At 39.0% G+C, this 21,018-nt stretch overlaps 1 protein-coding gene across 1 annotated transcript in view; it reads right to left on the reverse strand.

Moving 5' to 3' along the window:
- fmnl1b (formin-like 1b) overlaps nucleotides 1–13,812 on the reverse strand; it is a 76,308-nt gene extending 62,496 nt beyond the window's left edge. Inside the window, exon 1 of the mRNA XM_034193464.1 lies at nucleotides 13,064–13,812. Within this exon, the coding sequence (XP_034049355.1) occupies nucleotides 13,064–13,222 (159 nt within the window). The 5' untranslated portion in view covers nucleotides 13,223–13,812. The remainder of the gene's footprint in view (nucleotides 1–13,063) is intronic.
- Nucleotides 13,813–21,018: the final 7,206 nt, after the last annotated feature.

Here is a 21,018-nt window from a genome sequence, read left to right on the forward strand (position 1 = left end):
ATCACCATCACCAACCACTGCAAAGTAGGACTGGGTATCGATTCCGATTCCTAGATCCGATCCAATAATGATTTGGGTTTTTTGAAAAACCATTTTAAATCATTTTTTGAGCTGTTAACTAATTGTCTACTTATCCAACATAATAATACTAATACACAAAATTTGGTTCTCAAAATGCAGGCAATATTGTTTCAGAGAGTTACAAATTTAAAAATTTTCAGGTGGAAACGGGCCCCGATCCCCCCTACAAAACTCGAGCCTGCAGCGCTGTGCGGCTCATGGCAGGAGCAGCGGGGGGGGGGGGTGGTAATGTGTTGGAGTAAAAGTATACATTTTAAAATGTAAATAATTGTAAAGGGGGGGGGTGGTAATGTGTTGGAGTAAAAGTATACATTTTAAAATGTAAATAATTGTAAAGGGGGGGGTGGTAATGTGTTGGAGTAAAAGTATACATTTTAAAATGTAAATAATTGTAAAGGGGGGGGGTGGTAATGTGTTGGAGTAAAAGTATACATTTTAAAATGTAAATAATTGTAAAGGGGGGGGGTGGTAATGTGTTGGAGTAAAAGTATACATTTTAAAATGTAAATAATTGTAAAGTAAACATAAAATGTAAAGTACAGATCTGTCAAAATTCTACTTAAGCACAGTAACAAAGTATTTCTACTTCGATACATTACAACACTGATTTTAGGGTGGAACCCAAAACCGAAAAAATATTAAAATGCTGATTCTGCTTGCAAATAACTGATTGATAAAAATATTCTGATTTGAAGCTGCATAAATAGTCTGACACATGTAAGGCTGAACAATATGTGTGAGAGGGTGAAAAATGGGGCCACAGTACAGACCAAACAGGAAAGAAAATCAATTTTATGAGGCGGCATGTGGCTTGAATAAATTAGCTGCTGTGTCCGCAATTTCCAGCTCATGCTGACTGACCCTCACACACTGGAAACAGACAAACAATGTCAGTTATTTGTACATTTTTGTAAATCTTTAAAATGCAACATCAGTGGATAACATTGCTGCTGCTGGTGAAGGCTGCGGTAGGACAATAATCAACCAAACGTGTAGCACTTATTTGTGGCATTTTGACCTCCAGACTGTAACACTTTGTCCCACAACTTCATTCGGTCCTGCTGAAAATATGTATTCTGCAGTTGTGTCGTGTCACGGGAATCTACTCATCTTACACAGATTAGCTCCGGGTTGACTCAGAAAGATGAGACAATTCCAAAGAAGTGAACACTGGATGATCTGGGACCTTTTTTATGAATATCCCAGACACCAAAAGCTAGATTACATGGCCGAGCCAAACTTTTGCGTGTTGGGGTGAAGACAGTTTTGTACGTTATTTTCTAAGAGTAAATGCACAGTTGATTACAAGTGTTAGCATGACGTAAACAGCTATATGTGAATGAGGATTTGGTACTTGTTAATGGCCGTAAGCACAAACTGAATTTAAATCACTCACGTATGCACTTTGTGCTTCTTTACACATGCACATTGCCACATAACAGCATGTCCATGTGTTGTCAATAAAAAATGTACACTCAACAAAAATATAAACGCAACACTTTTGGTTTTGCTCCCATTTTGTATGAGATGAACTCAAAGATCTAAAACTTTTTCCACATATACAATATTACCATTTCTCTCAAATATTGTTCACAAACCAGTCTGAATCTGTGATAGTGAGCACTTCTCCTTTGTTGAGATAATCCATCCCACCTCACAGGTGTGCCATATCAAGATGCTGATTAGACACCATGATTAGTGCACAGGTGTGCCTTAGACTGCCCACAATAAAAGGCCACTCTGAAAGGTGCAGTTTTATCACACAGCACAATGCCACAGATGTCGCAAGATTTGAGGGAGCGTGCAATTGGCATGCTGACAGCAGGAATGTCAACCAGAACTGTTGCTCGTGTATTGAATGTTCATTTCTCTACCATAAGCCGTCTCCAAAGGCGTTTCAGAGAATTTGGCAGTACATCCAACCAGCCTCACAACCGCAGACCACGTGTAACTACACCAGCCCAGGACCTCCACATCCAGCATGTTCACCTCCAAGATCATCTGAGACCATCCACTCGGACAGCTACTGGAACAATCGGTTTGCATAACCAAAGAATTTCTGCACAAACTGTCAGAAACTGTCTCAGGGAAGCTCATCTGCATGCTCGTCGTCCTCATCGGGGTCTCGACCTGACTCCAGTTCGTCGTTGTAACCGATATGAGTGGGCAAATGCTCACATTTGCTGCCGTTTGGCACGTTGGAGAGGTGTTCTCTTCACGGATGATGCGAAGGAGATGTGTTGCACTGCATGAGGCAAATGGTGGTCACACCAGATACTGACTGGTATCCCCCCCAATAAAACAAAACTGCACCTTTCAGAGTGGCCTTTTATTGTGGGCAGTCTAAGGCACACCTGTGCACTAATCATGGTGTCTAATCAGCATCTTGATATGGCACACCTGTGAGGTGGGATGGATTATCTCAACAAAGGAGAAGTGCTCACTATCACAGATTCAGACTGGTTTGTGAACAATATTTGAGAGAAATGGTAATATTGTATATGTGGAAAAAGTTTTAGATCTTTGAGTTCATCTCATACAAAATGGGAGCAAAACCAAAAGTGTTGCGTTTATATTTTTGTTGAGTATATATATCCTATTTCAGTTATTTAGTATTGTTCCATACACAGAATTTTAGCAAGCTGGTGAATAATTATGCTGCATTCTGCCAGTGGATCCCACACAGACCTCTGTGCGCACAGTTCTCTGTGTTTCGCGAGTAGAATACAGCATAATTATTCACCAGTTTGCTAAAATGCCATGAATGTAATATTAATTAAGCATCACCCCGGGGGGCGCCAGAGTTCTTTGGGGGGAGCACAAGGGATGGGTAGCAAGAACTGGTTCTTTTCAAGAATCGTTAAGAAATGATTTGATCCACCGACATCAATAGCCTTTTTGCTTAACGATTCCCTTTTTGGTCCTTCAGAGCGGCCGTTGTTTTTGAGGGTGTTTTTATCGGGAAAATGATCATCTCTTTACGTTGACTGCAGACCCTGCAGTGGGTCTGTTTTAGTGCACAGAAAATTCACAGGAGGTATTGATTAGGGAATCGATAAAGAATCGGATCTATAAGCGGAATCAATAATGGCATCAATATCAATAAAATCTTTTCAATACCTATCCCTGTGAATTAATATTATTTATGTTAAAATGTGTTAGGTATGCTAAAGACATTTAAAAACACACTGAGATGTTTAAATGTTTTTTAAAAACCGATGTTTAAAATATGACAAAAGGTAAAATAGAAGAATAGAAAGTTCTTTAAAAACACGTTTAAAATGTTTGAAAAGAATGTAAAATGTGTGAAGGAATAGAAAGTTCTTTAAAAACATGTTTAAAATGTTTACAAAGGCTGTAAAATGTGTAAATGCATAGACAGTTCCTTAAAAAATGCACAAACACTTTTAAAATGTGTTTAAGATGTGTAAAAGAATAAAAAGAAAAATACAAAGATGTTGAAATTGTGTGTATGTGTGTCGCTGGGTGGGGGGAGTTGCAGATATTTGTTCTCTGAGGGGGGCTCACTCTCCCACACTTTGAAAAGCTCTGTGTATTTTGTGCGCACAGTTGTGACCACCCACAAACTCCAATGTGTGTTCTTATGCATAAGTGTATAAGAATCATAAATACGTTTATTTTTAGATTATTTTGGAACTGGCAGCTTCAAAAGGAATTAAGTGTTAATAAGTGTAAGTTAATTGGTAATACAGGCATAATTAATGATCTACTAATTTCTAGGAAGCAACAACATAAAAAAAAGCTTAGTAAAGGTAAAGCAATGACTTAAAGAGGTACCTTGGTTGAATTCAATAAATCTCTAAAACTTAACTTATCCAGAAGTGACAATGTTTGAACCCCAACAGGAAGTTCAGTTGCTGCAGACCAAACATTTGGATAACGCTTACCTGGATGACTGAAAACCGTCATCAATAATCTCAATACATGTATATCTAGTGGTATTGTAAACAGTTAAAATAAACTCACAATGATTTTAGTAACATTCTTAAGCAGTCTACAGACTAGAGCCCGACTGATATATTGGTCGGCTGATATTATCGATATTATCCTTTTCAAAGTATTCACTATCGGCTGAAATTTTGCTGATAGAACGCCAATAATTTCTCATAAACAGAACAGTTACTGAAATAATGTTTGTGTCAGCAATGTAAAATGTCCTTGCACCATTTGTCCAGTAGATGGAGCTCTGACTCCATTTAACTGAGAGCTGCTTACACCCCTGCTTAAATGTGTTCATCACTGGCCCCCGTAGTTCACCGTCACACTGCACTGATCAGCTGACAAAAGCATACAAGTAAGTATATAAGGATCTATATCCTTATCCTGAACCTTTATATAAGTTGCAGCAACAACAGGTACAAGATCAGATGTATTTCACAACTCTTTTCAAGGATATGTATTTGCTAATTTCACAAAGGTTTACAGTAATTCTTGATTGCATTTTTTTAACTTGAAAATTCTTCTCTGTTATAAAGTTAATCAATATGAGGACAAAGCTTCAGCTTTTAGCTCATACCTTTTTTGTTAAGGGTCCAAAAAGAATATTTTATTCATTTAAAAAAAATAATATCGGCTGATTAATCGGCTATCGGCAAATCAGCCGATTTATCGATTATCTTCATTTTTTTCATCCAAATATCATTATCGGCATTGGCCTCAAAAAATCCATATCGGTCGGGCTCTACTACAGACTGTTGAATTTCTTATAGGTGCTTATGAATGTCTAATTATGTTACAATAAATGTGTTTATTTTGCTATTATTAACACTTATATAGTCTTGTGTACACCTAATTATGTTAATATGCATGTTTTAAGGCCTTACTACTAATTAACTAGTGCTTATTTCAAGGACCTCAATATAAACTGTTATAGAAACTTGGATCTTACAAATAATCCCCAACGGTTCCTGACATATGGTGTAATATCCACTGATGCAACTATACATAGCAAGACCAGACTGCACTACGTGTTATTATTGCTATTTAATTTTTGAATCCCTGACGTAATTGAATTTGTACTTCAGTCTTTGAATTACTTTGTACATAGGTTGTGCAATATCTTATTAATCTGCTTAATGTTCTTTCCCTTTGCCCATCTTCCTGCAAACAAATCATCAGCTCTACATTTACAACTCCACCCAGTGCCTTGAACCCTGCTGGAAAATACGCAAAGTGTTATGTAAAGTACAAAACAAATCGAAAACTAGTTAAGGAGTGCGAGCGTGCTACTATCTGTGCAGATTATTGCAGCTTTAATATCAATTTTTTCAGTTTGCAGATACTGCAGTGACGCCGAAATGAACACATCCGTATGAATAAAGCACAGTCCAAATGTCTGAAGAGCGCGCATCACACAACAGCTCTGCCATCATCCTTCATCCAAATCTGCACCTGTGAGGGAAGCATGGCATGTCTTTGTGCTTCTACAGAAGCAGAGATTGCAGCAGCCCTCACACTCACAGGCAGCCTGCAGCCAACTGGTTTGTATGCACATGGAGTCACGTCTCCACTTAGTACTGGAAATTTGCAACGCGCACTCAGCAGTCGATGCAGAGAAGCCGGGGGGATGTTTGCATGTGAGCGGGGGCTGGGTAGGTGGAAGCCATGATCTATAATTGGTGTGATACTACAGTGATGCAGCAAAAAGTGTGCACTTAACACCTACAGCAGGGAGTGGAGACAGCAGAGGGAGGGCAACAGAAGCATGCAGCACGATGCATGATGTGAGAAACATTGTTAAAGGATGTATGACGTCGTGCAATCATGCTGTGTGTCACCGACTTCACAAGTGAAGAAAACCTCCACTCTCTTTGTAATAGCAAAATTAAGCAGTTCTGTCTCTTAGACCTGCAAATTGTACAATCCCTGGCAAAAATTATGGAATCACCGGCCTCGGAGGATGTTAATTCAGTTGTTTAATTTTGTAGAAAAAAAGCAGATCACAGACATGACACAAAACTAAAGTCATTTCAAATGGCAACTTTCTGGCTTTAAGAAACACTATAAGAAATCAAGAAAAAAAGATTGTGGCAGTCAGTAACGGTTACTTTTTTAGACCAAGCAGAGGAAAAAAATATGGAATCACTCAATTCTGAGGAATAAATTATGGAATCACCCTGTAAATTTTCATCCCCAAAACTAACACCTGCATCACATCAGATCTGCTCGTTAGTCTGCATCTAAAAAGGAGTGAACACACCTTGGAGAGCTGTTGCACCAAGTGGACTGACATGAATCATGGCTCCAACACGAGAGATGTCAATTGAAACAAAGGAGAGGATTAGCAAACTCTTAAAAGAGAGTAAATCATCACGCAATGTTGCAAAAGATGTTGGTTGTTCACAGTCAGCTGTGTCTAAACTCTGGACCAAATACAAACAACATGGGAAGGTTATTAAAGGCAAACATACTGGTAGACCAAGGAAGACATCAAAGCGTCAAGACAGAAAACTTAAAGCAATATGTCTCAAAAATCGAAAAATGTACAACAAAACAAATGAGGAACGAATGGGAGGAAACTGGAGTCAACGTCTGTGACCGAACTGTAAGAAACCGCCTAAAGGAAATGGGATTTACATACAGAAAAGCTAAACGAAAGCCATCATTAACACCTAAACAGAAAAAAACAAGGTTACAATGAGCTAAGGAAAAGCAATTGTGGACTGTGGATGACTGGATGAACGTCATATTCAGTGATGAATCTCGAATCTGCATTGGGCAAGGTGATGATGCTGGAACTTTTGTTTGGTGCCGTTCCAATGAGATTTATAAAGATGACTGCCTGAAGAGAACATGTAAATTTCCACAGTCATTGATGATATGGGGCTGCATGTCAGGTAAAGGCACTGGGGAGATGGCTGTCATTACATCATCAATAAATGCACAAGTTTATGTTGATATTTTGGACAATTGAAAGGATGTTTGGGGATGATGAAATCATTTTTCAAGATGATAATGCATCTTGCCATAGAGCAAAAACTGTGAAAACATTCCTTGCAAAAAGACACATAGGGTCAATGTCAATGAGCAGATCTGATTTGATGCAGGTGTTAATTTGGAGGATGAAAATTTACAGGGTGATTCCATAATTTATTCCTCAGAATTGAGTGATTCCATATTTTTTTCCTCTGCTTGGTCTAAAAAAGTAACCGTTACTGACTGCCACAATCTTTTTTCTTGATTTCTTATAGTGTTTCTTAAAGCCAGAAAGCTGCCATTTGAAATGACTTTAGTTTTGTGTCATGTCTGTGATCTGCTTTTTTCTACAAAGTTAAACAACTGAATGAACATCCTCTGAGGCCGGTGATTCCATAATTGTTGCCAGGGGTTGTATACATAAAAGCCAGTTGTGTGTATGTGGGTGTGCATGGAGGTGCGTCCACCTGTGACCGGCCTGTTGCTTAAAAGCAGTAATTGTGGAAACCTAGATGATGAATTCCCAGGAATACTATTTGTCTAATAATTCTGTCACAGTTTAGGATGGCATAAACGTAAGACTAATTAAAATTCTGGAGCGCAGCGCTCGCGCAAACCCACGCCAACACCAGTTGACAATTCCACAAAATTTTACCTTGAAAGAAAAATTTCCATGTAAACGTCCTGATCAAACTTTGTCAGGTGATAGTGAGTGCCAGTCTGCATCTCACATTCTAATATGAGAGTGACTGGGGCATATTTGATTAGGATATAATGTAAAATATTCATTAAATTGAGTTTTCAATGTTAAATGTAAATGGCCACAAAATCTGTAATCTGGATCAGATCCGGATCAAATTTTGTCAGGTGATAGTGAGTGCCAGTCTGCATCTCACATTCTAATATGAGAGTGACTGGGGCATATTTGATTAGGATATAATGTAAAATATTCATTAAATTGAGTTTTCAATGTTAAATGTAAATGGCCACAAAATCTGTAATCTGGATCAGATCCGGATCAAACTTTGTCAGGTGATAGTGAGTGCCAGTCTGCATCTCACATTCTAATATGAGAGTGACTGGGGCATATTTGATTAGGATATAATGTAAAATATTCATTAAATTGAGTTTTCAATGTTAAATGTAAATGGCCACAAAATCTGTAATCTGGATCAGATCCGGATCAAACTTTGTCAGGTGATAGTGAGTGCCAGTCTGCATCTCACATTCTAATATGAGACTGATTGGGGCAAGTTTGATTCATATATTATGTAAAATATACATTAAATTGGATTTTCAATGTTAAATTTAAATAGCCACAAAATCTGTAATCTGGATCAGATCCAGATCAAACTTTGTCAGGTGATAGTGAGTGCCAGTCTGCATCTCACTTTCTAATATGAGAGTGATTGGGGCATGTTAGGTTAAGATATAATGTAAAATATACATTAAAATGGATTTTCAATGTTAAATTTGAATAGCCACAAAATCTGTAATCTGGATCAGATCCGGATCAACCTTTGTCAGGTGATAGTGAGTGCCAGTCTGCACCTCACCTTCAAAGATGAGACTGATTGGGGCACGTTTGAATCATATATAATGTAAAATATACATTAAATTGGATTTTCAATGTTAAATTTAAATGGACACAACATCTGTAATCTGGATCAGATCCAAATCAAACTTTGTCAGGTGATAGTGAGTGCCAGTCTGCATCTCACCTTCTAAATGAGAGTGATTGAGGCATGTTTGATTAAGATATAATATGAAATATACTTTAAATTAGATTTTCAATGTTAAATTTAAATGGCCACAAAATCTCTAATCTGGATCAGATCCAGATCAAACTTTGTCAGGTGATAGTGAGGGCCAGTCTGCACCACACTTTCTAAATTAGAGTGATTGAGGCATGTTTGATTAAGATATAATGTAAAATATACATTAAAATGGATTTTCAATGTTAAAATTAAATGGCCATAAAATCTGTCATCTGGATCAGATCTCGATCAAACTTTGTCAGGTGATAGTGAGTGCCAATCTTCACCTCACCTTCAAATATGAGAGTGATTGGGGCATGTTTGATTAAGATATAATGTAAAATATACATTGGATTTTCAATGTTAAATTTAAATGGCCACAAAATCTGTAATCTGGATCAGATCTGGATCAAACTTTGTCAGGTGATAGTGAGGGCCAGTCTGCACCACACTTTCTAAATGAGAGTGATTGGGGCATGTTTGATTAAGATATAAACTGTACATTAAATTGGGTTTTCAATTTTTAATTTAAATGTCCACAAAATCTGTAATCTGAATCACATCCAGATTAACTTTTTTCAGTCGGTAATGGATACCATCCTACATAACACTCTCAAATATGAAAGACATTTGAGGTTTTTGGACAGAGTTATGATTGTTTGAAAATTTGTTCAGTGTTAGGGATTTTTCCAATGTTCCAAGATTTTTCCTGACTTTGCCCTTTGACCTTTGAAGTTGAAAACTGAACCAATTCTTGCCTATCAGGATATAAATCTTCAGTAAAAAATTTCATATGTGGGCTCCAGGCTGTTCACAAACATACCAACAGGGGCGATAACATAACTCCGTTGGTGGAGTAATAAGTCGACTGAGAAATGAAGGCCTTCATTATGAAGGCAAAAGCAGCTGTAGACCAGAATTTGCATTCCCTGCCCTTGGATTGCACATCCTGCCCTTTAGACGGCCAACTTGTGCAGCTACAGCAACAAAAACACAGGAATGCACTTCACCATTCAGCAAGTTGTCTGGTCACATAGCTGCATTATCAGACTCAAATCTGCTGCTTACTTCTTTTTGCTTCTTTTTTTTCCCAGCAGTGCTGAACTGAACTTTTGTTCAACAAAAGACAACAGCTTATAGTGAAGGAGGAAACAAATAGAAACTCAAGTTTGTGTCAATGCATTCTTGTTGTTATATAACATTGCAGATTGTTATTACCGTGACTTACGGGAAAACCAAGACAACAACAAATGTTCAGAATGTTAATATATTTTCAATGACAATAACTGTAGGGGTTTTGCTTGCTGAACAAGACTTTGCAATATTTTCCTCGAGTGATTAACGACAGCACAACCACAGTACAACACGCTCATCTGGAGCGGTTTTGTGTCAGTTATCTTCCTGAATGGGAAGATTTATCCTTTGGGCTAAGGGGATCATTTACTCTTCCTATCTAGATTTTGGTCTGGATCTCCAATATAAATTGTGGTTACATTTAGTCATCTGTAATAGGTACAGTAGCCTGAGACAAATGGACTGTAGATGCAACATAAATTTCAGTCTGCAGTCAGATAAATGCAGTAGTAAAGGCCCCAAACATTCTGGCTTGTGTTTTCTTAAAACAAGAAAATGCGTACTTGTAACATTGTGTCACAGGTTGTATATGTCTAGGAGTTGTGAGCAGTTCCCCAAAAATATATATTTACTATGGATCAGCTTGTGTCCCACTTGAAAGATGCTGATCCCATATTTCAGAACTTTTTGTACAGATTCAGAATTAGTTTTATTTATGGGCCCTATCTTGTGTAGACTGTTGTCTTTTTCACACCCAGTGCCCATGTTTTGCATAGCAGTTTTGATATTGAAAAATCACCTAGCATACTTTTATGGCATGTTTAGAATTATATCAAACCATAAAAAAAATACAAAAATAAAAATAATAAAACAAGATTCCTATATCGGTAACAACTAGCTATGAATTTCCACATTCATTTCCCATATAACATTCAGAAAGACATGTTAGAGTTAGGGTTAGAATAATAATCATAATAAGTACTAACAAAGTGTGTGTGTGTGTGTGTGTGTGTGTGTGTGTGTGTGTGTGTGTGTGTGTGTGTGTGTGTGTGTGTGTGTGTGTGTGTGTGTGTGTGTGTGTGTGTGTGTGTGTGTGTGTGTGTGTGTGTGAGGTGTGTGGGGAGATTGTTTGTGTGTGAGTTGTGTGTGTGGGTGCAGTGGATGCCACATACACACATACATACATATCAGCCAATGACATGGCAGCAACCAGTGTTGTCACAGTTACTTTGAAAAAGTAATCCAATTACTGATTACTGATTACTCCTTGAAAAAGTAACTTAGTTACTTTACTGATTACTCAATTGGAAAAGTAACTAAGTTAGATTACTAGTTACGTTTTTAGTTAGTTTCCCCAGCTGCTGACAACAACCCACCTCAACATGACAATGATACCTGTTTTGCCAAAACTCACTTGTCACCCTTTCTTGACTTCAATGAAAATAAATACTTGTTTTATAAAAAGTAAAATAAAGACCTCTTTCTTGACCTCATATTTAACTGCTGACAGCACTGTAACAGTAAAACTTGCAATTTTGAACCTACATTGTTTATAAATGTAACTATTAAATTCATTCTAACATTTTTCTAACATTTAAATTCTCTCTAAACATTTTACTTGTCGAAATTATTATTATTTTAAGTAGTATTAGTAGTTGTAGTACTAAGTAACGCGTTACTGGCATCACTGGCAGCAACTCAATGCATTTAGGTATCTATTTAGTTAGCTTACTATGAATTTTTCATAAAATAACCTGAACTACCAAATAGAGTTCACTTATGCACATTGGTGCACCCGTGGATGCATTGGTCTTAAAATGAAGTGTGGTCGGGCACAGTCTCGATGCACTGTTGTCATGAGGAGGCATCAAGCGATTGCACCATAGACTCCTTAAAACCCGATTTTAAAAAGTATTTGTAAACACACAACTTAATGCCCCGTGATTTTGATATAGAAATTTCAGGACAAATTTCAGTGTTAATATTAATGGATCCACTGAAGAAGGCAGTGGACCCCCCCACCCCCCAAACCTGTAATTGGAGAAAGCGGTTGAAAGTCACTTGCAAGGCAAGAGTGGATTGTAATCATACAATGTCCTCAAGGAATTATTTAAATTTTACCCATGTAGCAACTGAACTAGGTAGACTACAGCCCTTCGCTAGGCTAATTAGCTTAAAGCAAGGAGAAATAATAGTGTATTCTCATCTGTGTTCATCAGGAAATGTTCAACCGTTATGTAGTAAGCAGATATTTTCCATTTAGGTCAACTTTATGAAAATTTGGCACCAACTTTGATGCAACACAAAACCTATGATAATAGCTAATTTCCTCCCATAATCTATTTTTAATCTTTTTTAAGTAGTTTAGATTAGAAGCAAATCAATACACATTTGGTTACAACTCAAACCGGACTGTAAAACACATTCCATTCCATTAATTATTTAACTATTATGCAATGAACAACTGCACTGGGTAGGTAGTCTCTATAGTAGTGCAGCTAGTTAGCCTAATTAGCTTGTAGCTGGGTTACAAATGCGCTTCTTGGGATTTATGTGAAATATAATATTTTGTTTTCAACAGGTAATGTAATAATTTGAATTTTTAAAAGATTATGATAAGGGCTTCTTTTTAAACTGGTGTGTATGATGTAGGGGTGTTTATTAGCAGAAATGGAATATAGCACTCATAATCATCCATTCATCAGCGTGATATTACCCACAATAATGAATTGACGTGTTTTCATAAGCTTAAAATTAGCTCTTGTAATATACATGGGTAGCTGAAGGCCGCCATGTTGCACCGCCATGTTTATATGGCCACCCAAAAGGGACTCCACCTCACATTTTGCCCAAAGACTGAAGAAGAAAAGAAGTGGAATCAGTAGTTGCTCCCCTATCCACTGTCGACTGGTTACGAGTGCAGGCTAACAAGATTGAGGACCATCATTTTTGTCAAAGGGAGGGTTGTAGATGCAGCCTTACCACTAGATGGCACTAAATCCTTCAGACTGTAGCTTTAAATCTTCCATTCTTGTCATTCCGTGTGATAAAATCTACAGTGTTACCCAGTATAGCCACAGCCATAAGCTGCAGGAAGACTTCACACAGTCAACCTCTTAATATGAACATTTCTTGAGTGACATGGCGTGTGTGAAAGTTGAAGTATACCTGCTACTACAAATCCAAACCACTTCGTGTGTGTTTGTGTAACTCACCAGCACTGTACTGAAGCGTTCCTCCAGTTCTTTTTCAGGTGGCATGGGGACTTTTGACCCTGCACACTGTTTCTGGGACCCTGTGGCGCCCGGAGGGGCCGACACGTTTTTTCCGTCCTTCCCCTGGGGCACCTCCATGCTTCCTGCTGCATTCCCCATGATTGTACCTCCAGTGGCTCCCGGACACACACATACACACAAAACCCTGCCTCAGCTCAAAGCAGCATTAGAATCCAAACAGCTCAATAATTTAAAAACAAAAGGTATTGTTGGAGGTAGTTATTTAAAGATGAAGGCTCTGTGTGGTACTGGCCAGTGACCTTTAGATGTTTCTGTGACCCCAGTCTGTTGATTCATGTTGTCCGTATCAATATAGTAAAACAGGTGGAATAAAAGCATCAGTCCTCACACAGATCCTGATGTCTTATGAAGCAACAGACTGAGGGGAGGGGATATCCTGACCAGGAGGACAGCTGAAGAGGGTTCAGAGCTATGGCACCAGATCTAGTCTTGTCTTCTGCACAGGTGATGAGAAAAACTCAGAAAAGTCATGCCTCATGCCTAAAACCTGCAGTGCTGTTAGGCAAAGAGACATGGAAATGATCTAAGGAAGTCCTCCACCTGCTGGCATCTGTGTAGGATGCTGGGACTCAGTGGGCTTTTTATTTCCATATCCAGAGGAAAGGAAGATCCAGTCGACAGCTACTGTGTCCAGCACCCGAAACAGGGACAGAAAAGAAAAGAGAGAGAGAAAAACAGAGGAGGTAGCAATGACATTCGTTCTCTCAGAGATCTGTGCGCTCTGGGTCCTAAAGCCTTCACACAAATGTGAGAACAGAATGCTGGTTTTCTCGGGGCTGGGAATATTGTACACATTTGTCACTTTTAGAAATCTGAAAACATAATGACACAATTGCTCAGGTGCCCCTTTGACACTTTAAAATTCCTTCCATCATACAAAAATTGACAATGACAGCCACATTTTACATACACAAAGCCAAATTTATGAAAACTACAGATGCGTAATACTGTAACACTAGTTAAAGGATCAGCATCGCATTAAAAACATGATGTTTTTCATTTTACTATAATTTTCACATTTTAACACATTCGATCATATTAAAATGTCATAATTTGTATTTGTAGTTGTCTGTCATGTAGGTTTCACAGTAAACTGTGACAAGTTTATCTTTTGACATACAAGGTCTGTTAGAAAACTATCCGACCTTTTTATTTTTTTTTAAACTGTATGGATTTGAATCATGTGCGCTTGCATCAGCCAAGCTTGAACCTTTGTGCGCATTTGTGAGTTTTTTCACACCTGTCGGTTGCGTCATTCGCCTGTGAGCACGCTTTGAGTGAGCAGTGGTCCACCCCCCTCGTCGGATTTTTATTGTGAGGAAAATGTCTGAACGATTTGGAGCTTTGCTGCATCAAATTTTTCCAGAAATTGTGAGAGACCTCCAGGTGGAAACCATTCGGAAAATTAATATGGCTTTCAGGGACGATTCTATGGGGATCACACAGATTAAGGAGTGTTACAACCGGTTTAAAGACGGCGCACAATGGCGGAGGGCGCGCCGCGCTCTGAGCGGCGATCGACAGGCAGAAACGACCAGATCATTTCCAAACTGAACGCTGTGTTGATCCGGGACGTCGTCTGACTACTACAGAAATGGCAGAAGAGGTGGACATACCACTTTTTCAGCACATTCCACTATTACAGGAGTTTTTGTCATGAAAAGATGTGCGGAGGAATTCACGCGTCGGGACGGAGCCGCTAATGGTGTGGGACAAAAAGCAACGCCGTGATGAAGCCCCACAGGACATGTTGTGGCATGTCCAGTTTGTCCACAATTTCTCGGATAGTCACACGACTGAAAAGCCACCGAAAGCCGTCTGAATCTTCTGAATGGTGCAAGAGCTGAGCATGTTACAACATGTCCTGTGAGACCAACACGGAGGTGCTTTTGTCCCGCGCCATTAGCGGCTCCATGGCGAATTCCTCCACACGTCTTTTCATGACAAAAACTCCCGTAACAGTGGAATGTGCCAAAAAAGTTGTATGTCCACCTCTTCTGCCATTTCTGTAATAGTCAGATGACGTCCCGGATCAACACAGCGTTCAGTTTGGAAATGATCTGGTCGTTTCAGCCTGTTGATCGCCACTCCTCCGCCATTGTGCGCCGTCTTTAAACCGGTTAATCTGTTTGATCCCCATAGAATCGTCCCTGAAAGCCGTCTGAATCTTCCGAATGGTTTCCACCTGGCTGTCTCTCACAGTTTCTGGAAAAATTTGATGCAGCAAAGCTCCAGATCATTCAGACATTTTCCTCACAATAAAAATCCGACGAGGGGGCTGGACCACTGCTCACTCAAAGCCTGCCCACAGGCAAATGACACAACCGACAGGTGTGAAAAAACTCACGCATGCGCACGAAGGTTCAAGCTTGGCTGATGCAAGCGCACATGATTCAAATCCATATAGTTTTTGCAAAAACTAAAAAGGTCGGATAGTTTTGATAGTAGAGAAGCTTGAATTTTCGACTGGACTGGGTTGTTTGACGTGAGGACGTTTCGCTTCAAATCACAGAAGCTTCCTCAGCTAAAATTCTTGCTCTGGAAAAGCTGGAGTTTTTAACCTAACCAGACCAGGTTAAAAACTCCAGCTTGGCTTCTGGTTTATTCTTCTCTACGAGAGTCAAGACAGAAGTCAGACTACCAGAGCAAGAATTTTAGCTGAGGAAGCTTCTGTGATTTGAAGCGAAACGTCCTCATGTCAAGCAACCCAGTCCAGTCGAAGATTCAAGCTTCTCTACTATGGAAACCACCTGGACAACTGAGAGCCTACACAGAAACGTCGGATAGTTTTCTAACAGACCTCGTAAGTTTCACATTTTCACGTGATAAATTCCACATTTGAATGTGATAAATACAAGCAGTAAACTTCAAATTTTTGACAACTTGACGAGCCGGCTTGGATGCTGGCTTCAAAACAGCACATTCCCAAAGGACTCCGTGTTAAAATGTCTACAGTTAGAGCCGAATAATAGAGGGGGGCGATACCGCGAATTTTGGTATTGATCCGATACCAAGTAAATACAGGCCCAGTATCGCTGATATCAATACTCATACCAATACTTTTTCATATTTAAGCTTCATAGATCCAAAGGATCCAAAAGACCTAGGATAGAATTTCGCCAAACATTGTACGTGACAACAAAATACGTTATTATCACAATCAACATTTTTGTTTAAAAACTATCACTCAATGCAACTTAAAACAAAATCTCCTGAGGTCGAGGGCTGACTCGAGGAGAGCGCTGAGTGGGCGGGCCAGGCTGAGCCTACCTGCATGGCTGTTGGCTGGCACTGCTGAGCCACGTGACGGCGCAACAACAAAAGACCAGAGGGGGGAAAGTGTGCTGCTCCATGTTGTGTGACACAGCGTAGCGCTGCTCTTACAGACAGAGAGTAGACTTTGATGAATCTGCGTGCCTGGATGTGGCCACTAGCTGTTTTGTCTCTTTTGGTTGGAGTAATTTATTATAAACACCTGAAATACTACAGCTTGCTGTGTGGTCAAACGTAGCAAATCTTCTAAGACGTCTCTGTTGAAAAATTCACACAATAAACTCTCATTTAATGTTGTATGCTAATGGTGTTAGCGTTTTTAGCATCTGTTGGTAGCTTCATCCATTAGGTCCACTTAATGTACATTCGTACAACATGATCATAACTTTTACTGTGCACACCGAAGCAAATTGCTAGCCTGTTAGCTAGTAGTTCAGACTAAAAGAGAGGGGCGTGTTGAGACTTTTTAATCACACACTGAGTCACCCACGCTCCACCCCTTTATACATTAAGAAGGGCGGGGCTCTCAACATGACAACGCCCACACCCAGGTGTCATTTCGGCTTTGTCCAGAATATATACAGTCTATGGATATACGAGGTCTGTGATGAAAAAAGCGGTCCTTTTTATTTTTTTCAAAAAATAAATGGATTTGATTCATATGTTTTTACATCAGACAAGCTTGAACCCTCGTGCGCATGCGTGAGTTTTTTCACGGTGACGTCATTCGCCTGTGGGCAGGCCTTGAGTGAGGAGTGCTCCACCCCGCCCGTCGGAATCTCTTTGTCTGAATAGCCGCTGCGGATGGCGCGCGTTGCTTTATCAACATTTTTTGTGGACCTGTGAGGGATATCCGAGTGGACACTATTCGAGAAATTAAACTGGTTTTCGGTGAAAAGTTTAACAGCTGATGAGAGATTATGGGGTGTTTCTGTCGGTGTAAGGACTTCCCACGGAGCGGGACGTCGCGCAGCGCTTCCAGGCGCCGTCGTCAGCCTGTTTCGACCTGAAAACATTCTAATTTAAGGCTTAATTCACCCAGGACGTCGTGAGAGAACAGAGAAGATTCAGAAGAGGCTGGCATGAAGACTTTATGCGGACATTCCACTGTTTAAGGACATTTTGTAATGAAAGACATGCGCGCAAATACGCAGAGTTGTTTCCGTGACGACTCGGCGAATCTGTGTGCGCCGCGACAGGAAAAACACCTAAGTGTTGAAAACCATTTGTAAAATTCAGGCGGCTTTTAATGGCTTTCAACAAGTGAGTAACTGAGAAATTGTTTAACAGCTTGGGCATGTTCCAACTTGCCCGTTAAGGTTTCCAACGAAGGTGTTTTTCCTGTCGCGACCCCCCGCGGTCGGGTCCAGCCCGACATGCGACTCTGCCCGCACGTTCTTTCATTACAAAATGTCCGTTAACAATGGAATGTCCGAATAAACTCCTCATGCCGACTTCTTCTGAAAGTTCTCTGTTCTCTGACGACTTACTGGGTCAACAGAGCTTGAAATGTGGAAGTTTTCAACTTGAAACGGCGAGATGCTGCCGCCTTGTAGCGCAGATTGCCGTCAGGCGCCGTGGGCCGTCCTTAAAGCGAAACTACCAGACCAAAATCTCTCATCAGCTGTTAAAATTTTTACCGAAAACCAGCTGAATTTATCGAATGGTGTCCACTCAGTTGTGCCTTACAGTTTTTGAAAAAAATTTTATCAAACAAAGCAGCAGTCTCTGAGCCATTCCTAAACAATGAAAAAATCGACGAGAGGGTGGGCGACTCCTCACTCAAAGCCTGCCCACAGGCGAATGACGAAACCGACAGGCGTGAAAAAACTCTCGCATGCCCACGAGGGTTCAAGCATGTCTGATGTAATCACACGTGATTCAAATCCATATGGTTTTTGAAAAAAATAATAAGGTCCGTTACTTTTATCACAGACCTCGTATATCACATTATGATGTGATAAGCCGTATTATATTTAATATGATATTTATCTTTTTTGTCATTGTTGTTTTTACTGGTGTGGTAGTATTACAATTTTTTAGAATTATATTCAGTTATATTGCAAATCTATGAAATATACAAGTTTAATACAGGATAAAAACTGATTAAATGTACACACAGTTTTGCTAATTAATAGGCTCTGAATGTACTGAGCCTTAACTCATACGGAAGACCATTTCAGCAGGGTGGCTTAGTGGTTGGCACTGTTGTCTCACAGCAAGAAGGTTGTGGGTCACTTCCCACCTAGTTCTTTGCGTGTGGAGTTTGCATGTTCTGCCCATGTTTGTGTGGGTTCCCTCTGAGTGTTATTTCTTCCACCCACTTCCCCAGATATGCAGGTTAGGTGAATTGGTGACTCTCAACTGAGTGAAATGTGAAATGAGTGAAAATGTAAATGTTGTGTTGTTATGTAAATGTTATAGATATGCTATTACAGTAGGATTTGTTGAACTAATCTAAAAATGGAGCAAATGTGTACATTTGCTATACGATATCTGTTGTTACATGTCTCCTCAGAGTGAACAGATAGACTTTAGCTAGCTAACACAGTCACATACCTCTGTCATCACAGCCTCATTCATGCTAACATATTGTGCCACCAAAACGTCAAAAAGGAGAATAAACATAACGCCAAGTTGTTAGTCACAGAATGAAGTGTTACTAGGAGGTGGAAGAGGCTGGTAAATAAGTAATGAGTGTTACACTGACACCCTTTGGAGTAGCCCACCTGCTCAGTAGCAAGCAAGACTAAAAGGATACACCAGGAAATTAAACTGTTGACTAGGTGTACAATTTCACTGCATTTGCTGTTCCTGGGACAAAATCAATTATTTTCCACCTTACAGCAGACTCTCGTGAAGTCTGTGGACAAACTGTCCCTCCCAAAAGTTTTATGATGTGGAAGGCCACTCACGCTAACCGCTAACGCTATGCTCAATGAAGCATGTCATTGCTGACAGTGTAGTCTTAATAAAACAATGCAAAACTAGAACACCTCGCTCATAGAGCACAAACCTCTGCCAATGCTACTTTCCAATTCCACATATTTACCGTCAAAGTCCTGTTAGAAGTGGCTTTTCATAAGCTAAAATATAATACAAAATATATATCAAAAGGGCTTTTAAAAGAATCAAATATCAATTAAATCTGTAAAATGGATCAGATGCGGCTCAAACTTAGTCTATTCATTGAGAGCACCAGTTTACACTTCATTTTCACAAATGAGAGTGATTGGGGGCATGTTTGATTCAGATATAACGTAAAATATAAATGGAATGGGGTTTTCAATGTTAAATTTGAATAGCCACAAAATCTGTTATCTGGATCAGATCTGGATCAAACTTTGTCAGCCGAGAAAAGATACCATCCTACATAATGCTTTCAAATATTAAAGAAATTTGATATTTTTTGACAGAGTTATGATTTTTTTGAAAATTCGTTCAATGTTAAAGATAGGGATTTTTCCAGTTTTCAAAGACTTTTTCCTGACTTTTCCCTTCGACCTGTGACCTTGAAAACTGAATCGCTTCTTACCTATCAGGATATGAATCTTCAGTAAAAATCTGATAATATGACAGGTGCTTCACAAACAGATAGACAAACAAACGAACAGGGGCGACTTCGTTGTCGGAGGTAATGAATGTTAATGAGCACTTACTTTTAATTTAACAACTGTTTTGACTTTCAAAAAACAAAAAAAAGTCATGCTAACAGTCTTTGGGACATGCTAATAAGTGAAATGCTGACCTCTAGTGAGCAGAATGTCATAATACAGCTCTGACATCTGACTTACAAACTTAAATATGAGCATTTTTATCAGTCGAATGTATGTTTCAAGATTTATTAGCATTTCCACTGCGTTGCTGCTTTCTAGTGGCAGATGATATAAATGCATAAAACAAATGCCATGACCTTTTTTTTTCTTTTTTTTTCTTTTTTTTTTTTTTTGCCAAAGCAGGGACAGCAGTTCTACCAAATACTGTATTTTTCAATTTGTTCAATAATAACAAATATATCACATGTACAGTAAGAATTTACATAATAATCAACATTGCAAACCTTAATCAAAGTTGGTTCATTACATTTTATTAAAAATCATTTCTGAAAACCATCTAAGTTGGAGGGGTGGGTATTTTGCCTAAATATTTCATCCTTTACTTTATTATTTTATGCTCCAGAGAATATCTAAACTTGAATTTGCTAAAATCCGGAAATTTTGAAAGGTTTTCTGACAATGTGACTTAAGTATAATAAGCCTTTACTTTTGGCATTTCATTTAGATGGAATTTCTACAAAAACACCCATAAATCATAAAAGGTTAAAGCAAAGGGCAACATGTTATTTGTCAAAGAAAAATGAAGTTAATTTTGTTTGTGTCACCATAGTGTCTGTTCAATAGTTTTTGTTACAAATTTTGTCCTTTGCTCTAAAGGAAGAGGTGGAACTCCATCATAAACAAAGCATGATTATCACTTCAAAATAGTTATTTTTTAAAACTCATTTTGATGTTTCAGAGGCTTATAACTGCAGGCTTTCTTGCTTTGAGTTTTTATTTGATCTTAAAAAAAAATCAAAGAGAGAACATGAGTGTTGCTGTAGA

The sequence above is a fragment of the Thalassophryne amazonica genome, chromosome 18 (assembly GCF_902500255.1).
Source record: "Thalassophryne amazonica chromosome 18, fThaAma1.1, whole genome shotgun sequence".
NCBI lineage: Eukaryota > Metazoa > Chordata > Actinopteri > Batrachoidiformes > Batrachoididae > Thalassophryne > Thalassophryne amazonica.